The 17464-nt window shown below is 36.2% G+C and overlaps 1 protein-coding gene across 1 annotated transcript in view; it reads left to right on the top strand.

The window, feature by feature from the left end:
- Positions 1-5415: 5415 nt before the first annotated feature.
- Positions 5416-17464, top strand: part of L3mbtl4 (L3MBTL histone methyl-lysine binding protein 4) — a 323948-nt gene continuing 311899 nt past the window's right edge. The window contains exons 1-2 of the mRNA XM_077105612.1: positions 5416-5487; positions 16718-16769. Of these exons, the coding sequence (XP_076961727.1) occupies positions 5416-5487; positions 16718-16769 (124 nt within the window). The remainder of the gene's footprint in view (positions 5488-16717; positions 16770-17464) is intronic.

The following is a 17464-nucleotide window of genomic DNA, read 5'->3' as shown; positions in this document are numbered from 1 at the left end:
GTATTTGACAATGTGCAGATGGAGAGTTCCACTGTAATGGGGTGTAAAACTGATTAAGATGATTAACTTGAAAAGTCAGCACTGTTTCCAAATTTTGTTCAGAAATACAAATAATTTATGTATACTCATCTGTCTCATTTTTTAAAAATATGAAACATTATTTAGAATATTCTCTAATTATGCTCATTTAAAATCATCTGATCTATTGTAGTTAATGCCTGGGTGTTCTTTCAAAGCCAAAACCCACTGGGCAAAGCTTAACCCAGTCATTGTTTGCCTTTTTCTCTAATATGCTTCATTAGTGTGTTTTATAAATTGACATTAATTTTCTTGATTCTAAAATCTTTATCTATCTTTAAACCCATCAAGGAGGCATGTGGCTGGTACAATCCTTAGGGTCCCATATATTATGGATACTAAGAATAATCCATGTCTTTCAATGATACTCTGCCAGGGATATTAAGTTAAGTTTCTATCAAAAGACATATTCCATTTTGTTGATTAGAATACATTCTGAGATGACCATTTCAGAATTAAATCTCAAAGCCCTAGAAATAGAAACAAAAGAAACAGTTAAAAAAATTGACCAAAGGAATGTTGGTGCTTTGAAAAAAATAAATAAAATTGATAAACCCTTAGTCACACTAACAAAAAGAAGGAGAGACAAAACTCAAATTACTAAAATTTATGATGTAAAAGGAAATATCATGATGGACACTACTGAAATACAGAAGATAATTAGAAACTATTTTGAAAATTTGTACTCCAATAAAATAAAAAAGCTCAAAGACATTGACAAATTTTTAGAAACACGTGATCTACCTAGACTGAATTAGGAGGACATATACAATTTAAACAGATCAATTTCAAGCAAGATGCCATCAAAGCCTGCCAACCAAGAAAAGCCTGGGACCAGAAGAATTCTCAGACGAATTTTACAAGACTTTAAAAGAAGAAATAATATCAATACTCCTCATATTATTTCATGAAATAGAAAAGGAGGAAACTCTTTCAAACTCATTCTATGAGACTTGCATCACCTTGATACCAAAACCAGGCAAAGACACATCAAGGAAAGAAAACTTCAGAACAATATCTCTGATGAACATAGATGCAAAAATTCTCAGTAAAATTCTGGAAAATCACATAGAAGAACATATTAAAAAGATTATGCACCACAATCAAGTGGGGTTCAATCCAGGGATGCAAGGTGGGTTCAACCCAGGGATGCAAGGTTGGTTCAACATATAGAAATCAACAAATGCAATACATCACATCAATAGACATAAAGACAAGAATCATATGATTATCTCAATAGATGCTGAAAAAGCACTTGACAAAATACAACACCTATTCATGTTCAAAACACTAGAAAAACTAGGAATAGTAGGAACATTCTTCAACATTGTAAAATCTATCTATGCTAATCCCAAGGCCAACATCATTCTAAATAGAGAAAAATTAGAAGCATTCCCTCTAAAAACTGGAACAAAACAGGGATACCCTCTTTCACCACTTTGATTCAACATGTTCCTTGAAACTCTAGCCAGAGCAATCCAGCAAAAGAAATTAAAGGGATTCATATAGGAGAAGAAGACTCAAAACTATCAATATTTGAGATGACATGATTCTGTATTTTGAAGATCCAAAAAATTCCACCAGAAGACTTCTAGATTTAATAAATGAATTCAGCAAAGTAGCGGGTTATAAAATCAATACTCATAAATCAGATGCATTTCTATACATCAGTGATGAATCCACTGAAAGAGAAATTAAGAAAAGTACCCCATTCAATATAGCCTCAAAAAAGATAAAATACTTGGGAATCAATCTAACAAAAGAGGTGAAAGACCTCTACAAGGAAAACTACAGAACAGTAAAGAAAGAAACTGAAGAAGACCTTAGGAAATGGAAAGATCTCCATGCTCCTGGTTAGGCAGAATTAATGTTGTCAAAATGGCCACACTATCAGAAGTGCTATACAGATTTAATTGTATTACTAGTTAAAATTCCAATGACATTCTTCAAAGGACTAGAAAAAAGCAATCATGAAATTTATTTGGAAAAATAAGAGACCCAGAATAGCCAAAGCAGTCCTTAACAAGAAAAGTGAAGCAGGAGGCATCACCATATTCTTCAGAGCCATAGTAACAAAAACGACATGGTATTGGCATCAAAATAGACATGTAGACCAATGGTACAAAATAGAAGACATAGAGACAAGCCCACATAAATACAGTTACCTCATACTAGACAAAGGTGCCAAAAACAAACATTGGAGAAAAGATAGCCTCTTCAACAAATGGTGCTGGGAAAACTGGAAATCCATATGTAGCAAAATGAAATTAAATCCCTATCTCCCATCATGCACAAAACTCAAAGTGGATCAAGAACCTGGGAATTAGACCAGAGACCCTGCACCTAATAGAAGAAAAAGTAGGCCCAAATCTTCCTCATGTCAGATTAGGCCTCAATTTCCTTAACAAGTTGCCTAAAGTGCAAGAAATAAAATTAAGAATTAATAAATTGGATGAATTCAAACTAAATTTTTTCTTCTGAGCAAAAGAAACAATTGATGATGTAAAGAGAGAGCTTACAGAGTTGGAGAATATCTTTACCACATACACATCAGATAGAGCACTAATCTCCAGGATATATATAAAGAACTTAAGTTTTTTAACACCAAAAACCCCCAAATAACCCCAAAACAAATGACTAAGGAACTGAACAGACAATTCTCAGAAGAATAAATACAATTGATTAACAAACATATGAAAAAATATCTCTAGTAATTAGAAAAATGGAAAACAGAACTACTCTAAGATTTCATTTAACTCCAGTAAGAATTGCAGTTATCAAGAATAAAAGCAACAATAAGTGTTGGTGAGGGTGTGGGGGAAAAGGTACACTCATACATCGCTGGTGCGACTGCAAATTGGTGCAAGCACTCTGGAAAGCAGTATGGAGATTCCTTAAGAAAACTTGAAATGGAACCCCCTCGTTTGACCCAGCTATCCCACTCCTTGTTCTATACTTAAGGGACTTAAAAACAGCATACTAAAGTGATGCAGCCACACCAGCATTTATAGTAGCACAATTCACAATATCTAAATTGTGGAACCTATCTAGATGCCCATCAATAGATATAAAGAAACTGCAATCTATATACATAATGGAATATTACTCAGCATTAAAAGAGAATAAAATTATGGCATTTGCTGGTAAATGGATGGAATAAGCCAATCCAAAAATAGTAAAGGCAGAATGTTTTCTCTGATTAGTGGATGCTGATCCTTAATGCTGGGTGCATGGGAAGAATGGAGGAACTTTGAATTGGCCAAGGGGAGGGAATGGGGCTAGGAAGATGGTGGAATGAGATGAACATCATTACCCTAGATAATGATGATTGCACAAATGGTGTGACTCTACATCATGTGCAACCAGAGAATCAAAAAGGTGTGCTCCAATTGTGTACATTGAATTGAAATGCGTTCTGCTATCATGTGTAGAATAAATTTAAAAAAAGAATACATTCTGTGGATTGTTATCTTAAGGGTTTATAGCAAACCTCTGTGTAAGTTTTTTTTGGTTTCAGACTATTTGCCAATGTATCATTTATCTCCTTTGTTTGATTTTGATTTGCATTTTATATTTGATTCTTTTATTGTTTAGCAACAATATGTTATATGGATTGTTAGGCACTTTTATGTTTTTGGTTTATTATTTCTAAATCTAATGGGAATTCTGTTGTTACCAAATTGTATTTTGAAACTACTTCTTGGTATAATAATAGTTTTTTTCTGATATATGGTAATTCAGGCTTACTTATATTAAACAAACCAGGGTTATTGAGGTAATTACTTGGTATTAGCAAGGCAGATCACCTTGATTGTGAGGACAAAAACATCAGTAGACATGATTTCTTTTTGACAAGCTATGGGGTGTCATTTTATTGTAAAATTCAGGCCAGGCTGGGCTAGGCTTGTGTATCCTCATGCAAGAATACTTTACTAAAGGCACCAAGCCTAAGCTGTTGATTTGTGTAGACGTTCACAGTATTACTGGTTGCCAGACATGAGGGATATTTATAATTTAAGGCTTGTTAAATTTTTAAAAATTATATATACAGTGTTAGAATCATTCAAAATGAATGGGTTTTAAATGTCAGTACTCATAGTACTACTCATTGGTTCTCCAAAATGGTCAGCCTGCTTTATAAAAATCTTATTCCAATAACTATTCAAAGAACTTGGACAACTCTTTAGTAATATTGTGAGGAGCAGTCATTATAAATCAAATTGGTAACTTTTTTATCTTATTTTATCTGTTTCAGATTGCTGTGCTATGCTTTGCATGACTAAGACGTCTTACCATTCCTGAAGGACAGACTATGTGAGTACAGAGACTCTACAGATTGCAGTGAATCCTTACTGATCATCAGCAAAACAAACAAACCGAAAAACCCAATGTGACCCCCCTCCAAAACTCTTATCACAGATAAAACCCAAGGCATTAATATCTAGTTTCTTTGTTATATTTATTCTAGATGAGATAGGAAACCCATCTCTGTCACATGATTTTATTATTATAAAACAAATAATGAAATTTTTGTCAGCTCATAATCAGATTACTTATAATAACCAATTATAAGAAGTATAATTGGAAATATGTGCATTAGTCAGTTTTTGTTACTATAACAAAATACCTGAAAAAGTGTATTTATTTTTTAAAAGAGGTTTATTTAGCTCATAGTTTTGGAGGTTCAAGGGCATGATGACTGCATCACCTTGGTTCTGTTGAAGACCTCATGGCAGATGGAATCACAATTGTGGGAATACACATGTGAGGGAAGAGACTGCACAGTAAGTCCAGAAGCTGGAATGGCCAGGCTTGTTTTCTTTTCTTTTTTTTTTCTTTTGTACTGGGAATTGAATCCAGTGGTGCTTAACCACAGAGCCACATTTTATAAAAATTTGAGACAGAATCTTGCTAAGTTGCTTAGGATCTCATTCAATTGCTGAAGCTGGCCTTAAACTTGTGATCCCATTGCCCCAGCCTCCTAAATTGCTCGGATTACAGGTGTGCATCTCCACCCAGCTTGTTTATATATATATATATATATATGAAATAAGTACTCTGTTGGGAACTAACTGGGGTTGCAGGAGAAATATGTTGATCCTTTTCAAAGGCAGTGACTCCACTAGGTCTCCCTTTTGAAGGTCCCATCACCTCTCAACATTGCCACCATGGGGACCAAGCCTCAACACATGAACCCCTGTGGATATTCACACCATATCAGAACTATAGCGGCATATTTTTTTATTTGCTTTGTAATTCTGAAGGGGTGGTATTCTCCTAACTTTTCATGTGGCCTTCTTTTGTAGAGGAACACTGCTAAGAAGTGCTGAAGTGGCAATGAAACAGCCCAACAGAAAGAGAAAGCTTGGCATGGATTCCAAAGAGCACTTGGATCAGGATGGATGCTTGGTGAGATGTTGTCTCTGGCCCTTCCTCACAGTCTGCAGTCACTGTTGAAAAGTACTGTGGAATGGTGCAGCTCATATAACCATAACTGAGCAGTATTTTCAGTCACTTAAACTACTTGCTGCAGTTGAGTTTTCATGTAACTCTATAGTATCATTAAAGTTTGGTACATTTAAAAAGGTAATCTTAATTTTAAAGGTGAAAGAAGATCGGTTGATCATTATCAAATAGGGGAATGGAGACTATGAACGGTAGGTGGTTTTATTAGGGTTCTTCAATGAAATAGAACCAATAGAGTATCTGTCTGTCTGTCATCTATCACCTGTATGTAGAATTATTTTAAGGAATTGTATGCAATTCCTTAAAATAATAAATTCCTTAAAACTCATGCAGTTTTGGGGGCCAACAAAATCTGCAGGGCAGGCTGGAGGCTCAGAGAAGAGGTGGCATTGTGGACTTGAGTCCCATATCAGTCTGGGGGTAGAGTTTTTTTCTTTCTCTAGGGCCTCAGTGTTTTTTCTTATGGCTTTCCGCTGGCTGAATGAGACTGACCCACACTATGGAGGGTAGTTTGCTTTTCTCAAAGTCTACTTAATTAGATGCTAATCACACCTAAAAAACCTTTTTCAGCAACTTATAGACTCCTAGAAGGTGTAATGTTCATCATGTGTCTAGTTCCCTTCCCTGTGCTGTTTCCTTGAGACATCTTTATCTATTTCTGGGAATTTAAAAGTTGGCAGTATGGCGCAGAGACATCTCTGGTAGCTATTTTTGGGATAGTAGACAATTAACAGCATCCTCAATTGTGTTTCTTCATGGGCTCTCATCATTTATTTGGGTTTGGGGTCTTCATGTGGTCTGTGGTTGTATATTTAGACATTATGCTTGGTGAAGTGACGTGAAGGAGGACATTTTGTGGTTCAGTGCCAGGTTTGGTGTGGTTGGATGAACCCTAGACAGAAGTACTGGTTTGGTGTGAGCTTAGTTTCAAGATGTTAATTATAATTTGGTAACAAGCTTAAGAGCTGTTTCCTTGGGATCAGCCTTGCCGTGCGGTAGGATGATCAGGACAGAGCTGAGCCCAGCTCCCTTGGTGGTTGCATCTTTAGATCAATGCAGGAGAGTTAGTGCTCCAGATGTACTGCAGAGAGCACTGGCTGTTAAAGAGGTCACTTGGACCAGACCTACTCAGCATTTTGCCTTTCTGATGCTTTGTAAGGATGCCGTTTTTTTTTCTTCAGTGTCTTTGGTTGCTGTGTCGTGTGCCCTCTGAAGAGACAGAATATGAGGAGTTGATGTGTTCAGTTACTCCTGTGGTCCCCAGACAGCAGCACCAGCATATCCTGGGGTTTGTTAGAAATGCACATTCATTGGCCTTAATCCAGAACTGCTGATTCAGATACTCTGGGTGGGGCCCAGCAATCTATATTTAACAATTGAGTGATTCTGGTACCTGCTGTTTTTTTTTTTTTTAAGAGAGAGAGAGAGAGAGAGAGAGAGAGAGAGAGAGAGAGACACAGAGATACAGAGAGAGATACAGAGAATTTTTTAAATTTTTTTTTTAGTTATTGGCGGACACAACATCTTTGTTTGTATGTGGTGCTGAGGATCGAACCCGGGCCACGAGTATACCAGGCGAGCGCGCTACTGCTTGAGCCACATCCCCAGCCCATACCTGCTGTTTTTTGAGAACTATTGTCCTAGGGTATAGCTCTGCATTGTGCATTGTGCATCATGCATCATGCATCATGCATCTTCTAAGAGTATTATAGTGAAATACATTTCATTGCATAAAAATTTCAGATTGTATGCCTTTTTTTGGCAAAAAAAAGTGGGATGCAATCATTACGTGAGGCTTTTAAAAACCCCCACAAACCTTTTCACTCAAAGTTCTATTTCCATGCTCTACAATGAACATAATCATTTTCAGCTTGAAGTCTGCAGAATAGTTTTATATTTATCCATAATCAGAAAGATATATTAATGTATCATCAGCAGATGAACTTACAGCTTAGCTGTGGTGGGAAGATGTGAGTCTTATTATATCATGTGACTTACTCGAGGCACCTTTTCTTGCCCACGTGCTCTCCTTGAGCCTCTGGCTCTTCATTTGGTTGAGTGACAACACTTTTAGTACTGCAGCACTCTAAACAAACCATACAAATTGACTGACAGTTCACATTCACTGAGAATTCTGGGCTCAGTGCTTGCAATGTTGGAGGAAAAAAATGGGTATTCATATTCCACTGGTGAATACATTGCTGTTCTTTTGACCTTTTTAGTGACATGAGCAACAGAACTATACCATGCAACTATTTCATGATGAAAGGTCATCAACCAGTTTCTGGACTGAAAAAACAGGGTGTGATGATTAACGGTTGAATGATGAAATGCAATTATCAATTCTGGCTCCTTCATTTTTCTGTATTATTTTAGTTTAACATTGGAGAACACCTCCTCTCTTTCAAAAATATTTAGGTCTTTAAATCAGTGTCATTTGTCTTTAAACTGCTAAGATTATCACTTTCTCTCAGTATTCTTGTTCTATAACCTTGATATTAACTTTCTGTCTGTTAGCTTTAGTACAAATCCCTATTTTCTCTTAAATTCCAACTCAGTTTCTAACTTAATCCTGATGTGTTTACCATTATTCCTGCCCTAAAGTGAGATTTTCCCATTTTTTTGAATTTAAAAAGTGCTGACAGGTGTGCTTTAGTGTGGGGCCCTGAATAGCTGGATTTCTGATAGTATCTGTTAAGTGATGTTCTTGGTGTCTAATGGGATTTTTAGGCAAATGGATTTCTTGGATTAATAGCATGAAAATTATTTTTCAAAAGACCATATTACAATTTAAATTTTAAGGTGTTTGGATCACATTGTTATTTTAACAGATATTCTCAAGGGATAATTAAAAGGTGCACATTGAAAATAAGTTTCACATTGCACAGTCACTTTGAGGCTCATTGCTAGTTACAGTACCCATTTTCATCAGTTGAATTCAACAGTAGAGCTAGCTCACATCAGGGGCTATCTGTATTCACTATGAAGAGAGGAGCCAGTCATGCTTGGATATTTCTAGGTTCCTTAAAATATAAATAAAACCCTTTGCTTTTTGTGTTCATTTCGGATTTTATAAGTAGCATTTCCTTTCAACCAAGTAAAAGCCCACTGGCAGATTAAGTGTATAAAGCATCAAGCAAATGCACAGTTGGGCATTCCTAAACTTCTGCTTCTGAGACAGTAATTTATTTTTTTCAATATCCAATAATTTCTAGATGCTAATATTATCTGTCAGTGAATGTTTTCCTGGATTAATATTTTCTAAGTATCTCTGTATAGAATTTTAAAAATATTTATTTATACTTTTCAAAATTCATTTATATGCCAGTGCAGTGTCACATGCCTGTAATCCCAGTGGCTTGGGAGGCTGAAGCAGTAGGGTTGTAGGTTTGAAGCCAGCCCCAACAACTTAGTGAGACTGTAAACAACCTCACGAGACCCTGTCTCAAAATTAAAAAATAAAAAGAGATAGGGATGTGGTTCAATGGTTAAGCACTCCTGAGTTCAATTCCTAGTACCAAAAACCAAACCAAAACAAAACAAAACAAAAACAAACAACCCAATCATTTGGTTAAAAAATTAAATAGTACAGTCAGATATTGAAATGAGATGTAAATTTTCCACCATACCCAATCAAATGTGTACTAACCTGCCAAGGATTTTTGTGAAAGTGGGACCACAGGACCACTGTTGATCATTTCTTTTATATTTATAGCACACAAAAACAAAAGAGAAAGTTAAAAACCCACACCTGCTATGCACATAAACATACCATCACACAATACATATCCCAAGTGGGCTCATATTCTACACATTGTTCTGTATTGCCTTTTTTGCTATCATTGCATGTATCTTGGAGATGTGTACCTTCTTATTAGTTTTGATGGTACACAGTGTTTATTCTGTGAATATACCATAATTTTTAAATAGTTCTTTACTATGAGGATTTGGGTTATTTTTATTTTTGTGGTTAAACACACATTACAACTAGTTTTCATATTCATATGTCTTTTTGATCTGGGAATACCTTTGCAGTTGATTCACAGATAAAACCTTATTAGTGGATTTAAAATTGAAAATATGGATTAACCATTCAAGATCATCCTGCAGAGAGGTCACCCTAGTTTATCTTTTCCCTAACAGTATCTGCCAGAGTGCTGCTTTTCCCTGGGTTTTATTACTCATCTCATATCTTTACTCACTCATTTCTTCTGTGCATGTGAACTTTTGTTTCTGGAACTGGTCTCCTTAATGCTGTCCTACGGCAGGAAAGAATACCCTTGAAGAAGGTATTCTTTGAAACTCCTTGACATATTATGCCTTTGTGCAGCATCCAGCACAAAGATCAGTGTCATTTTGGGTGCCCTTTCCTAGCTTTTTCCACCCACCTCCATTAGAATTGACTAGCATAGTGTAGGCAGATAGTAATTGGGGAAACAACATTTTTTATAGTAATTTTATAGATGTTTAGTGTGTATGTGGGTGTTCTGGGCACAAACCCCCCAAACATTATGTAGGCTTTAAAATTTCAAATTTCCTTCATAAAAGTGCAAGTTTAACAAATAAAAAGGATGTTTTATTTGACTGTTCAGGAATAAAATATATGGCTTCCTATTGTATGTATGCAATATCTGACATTAAAGAAATGTTAGTTCTCATTCTCTCTCTGAACCTTCTAAAATCAGCAAATCAATGTTTAAATATTGAGTTATAAATTTTGGAAGATAGAGATATGAGATATTTTTATTTCTCTAAAGAATTTTAATATCTTGCTAAATAAAAGAGAGCTAACTTCTGTAGACAAATACAGTGTGACTAAACAATTATGGAGCACATTAGTGCTCTAAGGTATGGTTACCTTTCAGAAAAAGATAGGTCACTGGGGCCTTGGTCTGATCTTGAAGTATGTAGAGTACCTTGGATGTCCATCTGTAATACATTCTTCCTCTGGCTTTAAATCCATCCTGGCAATTGCATTTACATAGTAACTTCTAGGTGCTTCCTAACTTTGAGAGATAAGAAAGTTGAGGGGGTCAGAGCAGGGAGTTTCCGGGCCAGAGACACAGCATGAGCAAAGGTGTGAGGTTGGAAGTGACTATGATGTGTGACTATGGCAAGATTTTAATGCCTTGTCTGACTGCAGCAGATGTTGCTATTATCAGTGTTGTAGAATGAGTATAGGATGGGGGTTAGAAGATTGGAGTTTATCTTAGTCTCTGTTGCTTATTTGCTTTGCAACCAAGGACAATCCCTTTACCACAGGGCCCCACTTTGTTTGCAGAAGATTTTTAAGGGTCTTTCCATTTCAGTAAGTTTAAAGTTTGGTGAGTAATGAGATTGTAAGATGACTGGCATAGATCTGAGTGCATACTCAGTGAGTGTTGGTGGCAGAGCAGAGGGAATTGTACTTGGTTATGGTGACTATTGGCCTTGATAAAAGACAGTAGGTAATCATGGTTGACCATAGTTTTGATAGAGTGTAATAAAATCTCCTTCATAACATTTTAAAATAAGATATTGAGAAAATGTTTAGGATAGCATTGTTTTCATCTCTTATTTTTAGCAGTACTTACATTTTCATCATATTGTTTATATACATGAGACTGATGTAATTTTGCAACAGCCCATAGAATTCTTTTATAGTCAGAGGAACCACTGGAAGGTGATATTTATAAGGCTACTTTAGCATTGTAAATGTCTTAGCAAATACTAAGGGAGATTTCATTCAGAGGTATAGGTATATTATCAAATATTTGGACAAAATGGAAGCATTTTCTTCTCTGACTATTCCAGTAGACCAATGAGAAAAATCCCAAAATTCCTACATTTTTATCTGAAAGGCTAATTTCATTTATCATATTTCACATTGGATATTTGATTAGAGCCAAAAAACCCCACAAAGTAACAGGTTAAAATTAAAATAGTAGTTTGTTACTTAAGTTATTAAATAGGATTCTGGCATTTCCTAGTTTCTGAAACTGGTATGTGTTGCCTTTGGGGCAGTTGTCAGGTTCTTCTGGGGTAGGGACAGCAGGGTTCTCGTGGATCCTCTAAAGCTCCGGGGACTCCTATGTGACAGTGAATATGCTAAGTTAAAATAAAGACATTGGACTAATTAGGAGGGACAGCATGTCCAGCCTTTTTGGTTGTTTTCCCAACTCATGATCCTTTCTTCCTGTGGGACATATTTGAAGTTGATGAGTGGGAATGCACAATTGCAAAGACTTATTTTATGTACCTTCAACCATTATCATCCCCTTTTGAGAACATTATTATTTTCTTTCCTAAAGCTTTATTTTCAGGATTTGGAACTAAGGTTTGAAACCTGGGAAATCACAATGGTGGTTTTATTTTTCTCAGTTCATATTGATTTCCTTATGCCTTCTGTCTGGGAAAATAAAGTAAAATGCTCATTTTTCCTTCTGTTTTTGAAAATTCATTCTTTATTAATTAGTAGCATTATAGATATATTACCTTTGTGAAATAATTAATTAGTTCAGACAGAAGCATATAATACTAGTAGGAACTTTGGAAAACATTTAGTCCAATGTCTTTGTTTTAACAAATCAGAAAAATCAGGTTAAGAGCATTTGTATCATGTGTTCAGACTTAAATAGCTCTTTATTGGTGGTGCTAGGATTTTACCTCAGGATTCGTCCTGGCACAAAATTCAACATTTTTCTACTATTTCATGTGATATTAAATAGTTTTCTGTTTGAAAAAATTGTTTAAAGCATAAAGCTGTATGAAGTGGCATATCCTGTAATCCTAGCTACTCCAGAAGCTGAAGCAGGAAGACTACAAGTTCCAGGCCAGGCTGGGCAACTTAGCAAGACCTATCTCAAAATAAAAACTTAAAAAGCCTGGGGGCATAGCTCAGTGGTAGAATACCCCTTGGTTAAATATTCATTACCCATCCCCAATGAAGTCAATATATCATAAGAGAAATATATACTTATATAGATATTCACAATTATAATCTTTTGTATGTATATGTGTATGTCTGCATATCCATAACATTGATCCACCTAATGAACATACAGACACAGGAAACCTGGGTAATTTAAATCTGAAGTGAAGGGAAAAGTTATTTTGGTGGGGAGTGTTTTTTTTTTCCACTTTCTAGTCAGAATTTCAATAGCAAATAAGGAAGTATGAATCAAGTATCATAATCCATTAGCTGAGTGAGAGATAGCATATTACATATTTCTTTTTATTTTTCAATGAAACAGTGATTATAAAAGTGCTTCAGTGGCTGTTGTGTGAGCATAATCAACTCTTCAATGCTATTTCTTGTTACCGTTTCAGTTTTGCTGTAGAGAGTTTCGTTGTTTTGAATTATGTGGATTTCCCATGTATTGACTGAATAAAGATGGATGAATTTGATGTTAAGAGCTACCATAGAAAATTAGCCCTGATTCAAGAGTTCATCCCCCACAGCAGAATGAGGGTAGATGTGATTGAGTGACTACCATCCTCACTCCCACTCTGTCCTGGAAGAAAGCAGAAAGGCTTGCCACTGATATGTGGCAATGGCATCTGCAGGGAGCTTGTGGAAATCCATAACCTAAGACCTACTAGTCAAGATCTGCATTTTAACAGGATCCCCAGGTGATCCACGTGCATGTGAGAATGTGAGAGGCCTGCTTTATTAATTGCATAGAGGTACCCATCGTTAACTTTGGTTTTGAAATCTGTCAGGCAGAAAAGCACTGTTCTCGAATATTGCCTTTGTGCTCTCATTTAGCAAATATTGCTGAACTACACTAGGTGCCAAGCTCTGTTTAGAGGATGAAAGACATTTAAGCCATACTGCCTGCTCACCAAAGTGGGAAAGATGAATAAAACTAATGATTATAGGGCAGTGTGGTAGGCCCAACAATAGATTTCCATAAGGCGTTTCTATGCTTCCACATGTTCCCAGCTTACTCTGGGCAGACGGGAGGAGGGAGGATCACATAAAGCTTGCTGGGTGGAATCCTAAAGATTAAGTAGGAGACTTTCAGTTTTCTATTGTTGCATAATGAATTGACACAAACTTAGCAGCTTAAAACACTCATTTATTTTATTCCAGTTTCTGGGAAGTCCAGGCATAGCTTATCTTGCTCAGAGTCTGAGGGTGAAATCAGTGGTAGTGAGGCTGACTTCCAGTTTGGGGCTCAGTATCCACATCTAGGCTCCTGTGCTTGTTGGCCGATTCCATTTCTTATGACTCTAGTACTCAGATCCCTGTTTCCTTTCTAAATGTTAAGCAGAGGCCACTGTCTGTCATCTTCTAGAGGCTACCACACAGTTCTCAGAGACCCTCTAATAGCATAGTGGGCTTGTATCACAGGAATTTGATGGAAGAAAATAGAAATTCACTGATGTTTGTGTTGGTGAGTCTGAGAGTGGCCCAGCTGGTGTGGAGTTTGTAGAATGAGGCAGGCAGTGGTGAATAGGGGCTTCAGGGAAGTGGCAGTGAAGGCTGCACATGGCATGGAGAGACACAAGTAGGGCACTCAAAGGAGGGCCTGGGGTGTGCAGGGACGATGGAAGAGTGCAGTGACATGACCGTCTAGGGAGGAGGGGCAGCCAGATAAGCACATTCTGTCACTCTGTTGCCAGTCATTCAATACAGGGAGACCCTGATCACACTTGGAAAGACCACTGCAGTTCTTGGCATAGAGTAATTTTCCAGAAATACTTTTTGAAATGAGTAATTGATTCATTTAGGATTTCAAGATCTTGCTTACTTTCCCTCAGAATGCTTCTTTCATGAGAGATTTTGTAATTTGTGCTGTGCTTTTTTAGGTGGTAAACAAAAGTAGCCAGGCTAGGCTGGTTTAGTTTTTATGAAGTCCCTGATACATTCTTTGCAATTTGAAAACTGGCAAAATAACTGTGATGGTTACCATTAATTGAGAGTCTGCCATGTCCATGTATTATTATAAGGACTGTACTTGGGTCGATAATCCTTAAACAGTCTTGTAAAGGAGATGTGATTAATCTCCAAGTCACAGATTAGGAAACTATGGAGGCTAAATAAATATTTTGCTCAACATCATCCAGCTAGTAAGGGGTGGAGTTGGTATTTGAACCTTTGGCTGTCAGACCCAAAAATTTGTACAGAAAAAGAACTCTCTTATTCTGTACAAAGTGCTAGGTAGCCTAAGAAGCATATGAAAATATAAGGCTTTGGAAATTTAAAATACTATAGTACTGGAACATGAATTGACTGATAGATTGAAGAGACAGGTCAGAAAGCCAGAAATAGTATTGAATATACTTGGGAGTTCAGTGTGAAATGCACAGATTTTAGACTGATCGCAGAAGGAAGATATTAAGTAAGTGGTGTTGGGTCAAGTGGGAAGCTAAATATGCTAAAGTCTGTTGTCTTTACTTCATATCCTGACTCTACCTATCAAAGATTTAACTATAAGACATGAACCACAGTGTAGTGGTCATAAACAAAAGGGGAAAGATTTTATAATCTCGGTGTGGAAAGGCTTGTTTTACTTTTACTCAAATCTATAAGCCATGAAAGAAAAGTTTGATAATTTCTTAAAACAAACAACAAATATTCTGCATTGATATTAAAAAATACCATAAGGAAGATGAAAAAAAAAGAACTTACGTACTAGGAAAATAAGTAATTTATATCATATCATAGACAAAGGACTCATCTTTCTGATTTATCAAGACCAGAAGTTGGGTAATCATTTCAAGAGAAAAATAGAACAATGATAAAAAGAGACATTGTATAGAAAAGTAAATACAAATGCTTTTAAATATATAATGTGATCTTCAACCTCTGCATAATGAAGCAAATGCAAATGACAGCTATAATGAAATTTCAGTTTTGACCTGTCATCTTGTTAAAAAATCCCAGACTTTGATAACACACCCTATTTACATGACTGTGGGGAAATAGACACCGATGAAGCTTGTCACCCATGAAGTGGAGCTTCCGAGGTGTGGTTTGACTTGATAGTATCTAGCAACATAGAGATGCATGTCTCCTTTGACATGGTAGTGCCACTCTGCAGTCACTCTACAGATAACCTGGCATGTGCGCCAAACTGCACATATTTAGGTTTTCCACCGCAATAGTGTATAATTGAAAAAGAAAAAAAAATGACTGGTTACACCCTAAACTGGTTACATCTAAAGTAAATCCTGACATATCTATTTATACCATGCAGGTATTAGACAAGAATGAAAACACCCTTTATAAATCTGCCTGGGAGGGAAATATCACTCAGGTATTTTAAGTAAAAAGACAGGTAGAAAACAATACTATGAAATGATATCTTTTGTGTATTATGGCAAGAAAATGAGGATATATATTTATGTTTCATTGTATTTTTATGAAGAAAACTTTCCAATGATATATTATAAACCAATCACAATGATTATGAGAGTAGGAATATTAAGAATTGGTCAGATGTGGGAGGGCAGGGGGAACATTTTCACTATATCTTCTGTATGTATAATATTATCTGTGTACCTATTTATAACTATATCTTGAACCACATGAACTCAAAAAACGAAATAAATTAGCAAAATAAGCTTCAGGAGCTGTGGTCAGTGTGTTCTGCCTGGTGGAGCACTTGACCTAGAGATGGGTTCTATGACATGCTTATTGCTTATGCTTATGCTGTTTGCCATACCTGAGCTGTGGCTTCTTTGCAGGAAACTTTTTTTTTATTGGTTGTTCAGATTGCAGGAAACTTTGAAGTCACTTTTCCTTTCTGCAAAGGACATTGTCATAGATATTATCATCTTAACAGAGCACTACAAAAGTGCAGTAGGCTCTGATAGGGTAAAAGCAAAGTAGGATGGAGAGCTTGACTTGGGCTGAGAACAAGCCTCTTCTGTCATTTACCTCCAGTGTGGCTGTCAGGTCCAGGGATCCAGTTTGTGAGGACATCTATGTTCACTTCCATATTAGCTGCTGTTGAGGTAAACTTTCTCTTGTATTTTAGCCAATGAACAATTAAGACAGTAGTAAAGGATTCCTCCCATGACCATGGGGATTGTTGCATACGACCCTGCACCCAGAAAGTACTGGCTACTGTGTATTGTCCCTTCACTAACAGAGATCTTCATGGCTTTGCTTCCTGAAAACAGAATCATTAGTTTCAAGCGGTTATCTGGAAATATGATCTAACCCATGTTTTCTGTTTTCCAGGAGCAAGTTGAAGAGGAGAGGCAGGGGAACGGCACAACCCTTTTGAGTCATGGTAATTATCACCATTGGTTACAGTTTTAGTGCACAATGAAATTTTTATTAGGTTGCTTTAGTTATTTTAGTCTTATTAATTTATATATATGAGTCTTTATCCCATTTATTACAACATGTTACGTATTGTTCTGCAGAATTCATCAATGCCATCTGTGATTTTCAAATATATACATGAAGAGAGTATATATTATTTCCAACTTTTCACCACATATAAATAATGCCACAAGGACCAAGATATACTCAAATTAAATGTGCATTCTTATTTCATTGAGAGAAATTTCAAGAAGAGGGGTTCTTTAGTTGAAGTATAAGTTTAAAACTTTGGTAAATATCACCAAAAGTCTTCCAAAACAATAAGACCGAATTCTGTTCCTTGTAGCATTGAAGCAAAAGCCTGTCTTCCCCAGCCCTCAAGCAAGGGGAATTAATGGTATCTCATTTACTTAGCTTTTAAAAAAAACTTTAAAGAAAATTTCTAGTTTGTAAATGCTCTCTGTGAACAAGAAAATAAGAGATGCTATTTAGTTTATTTGCAACTCTTGGCTGAAGGTTTCCTCACCTTTGTTTACTCTTAAAATGATTACATTTGTACTCTTTGATGAAAGCCATGCTTTAGAGGAGATGTACTTTTACTCTAAAATGAATATTCCTCATTATAGTTATTAATATATCAGTGGGTTTCAGACAATAGCC

This window comes from Callospermophilus lateralis, chromosome 17 (genome assembly GCF_048772815.1).
Source record: "Callospermophilus lateralis isolate mCalLat2 chromosome 17, mCalLat2.hap1, whole genome shotgun sequence".
In the NCBI taxonomy this organism is placed as follows: Eukaryota; Metazoa; Chordata; class Mammalia; order Rodentia; family Sciuridae; genus Callospermophilus; species Callospermophilus lateralis.
Note: the sequence above shows the minus strand (reverse complement) of the source record. Positions and strands in the feature narration are given on the sequence as shown.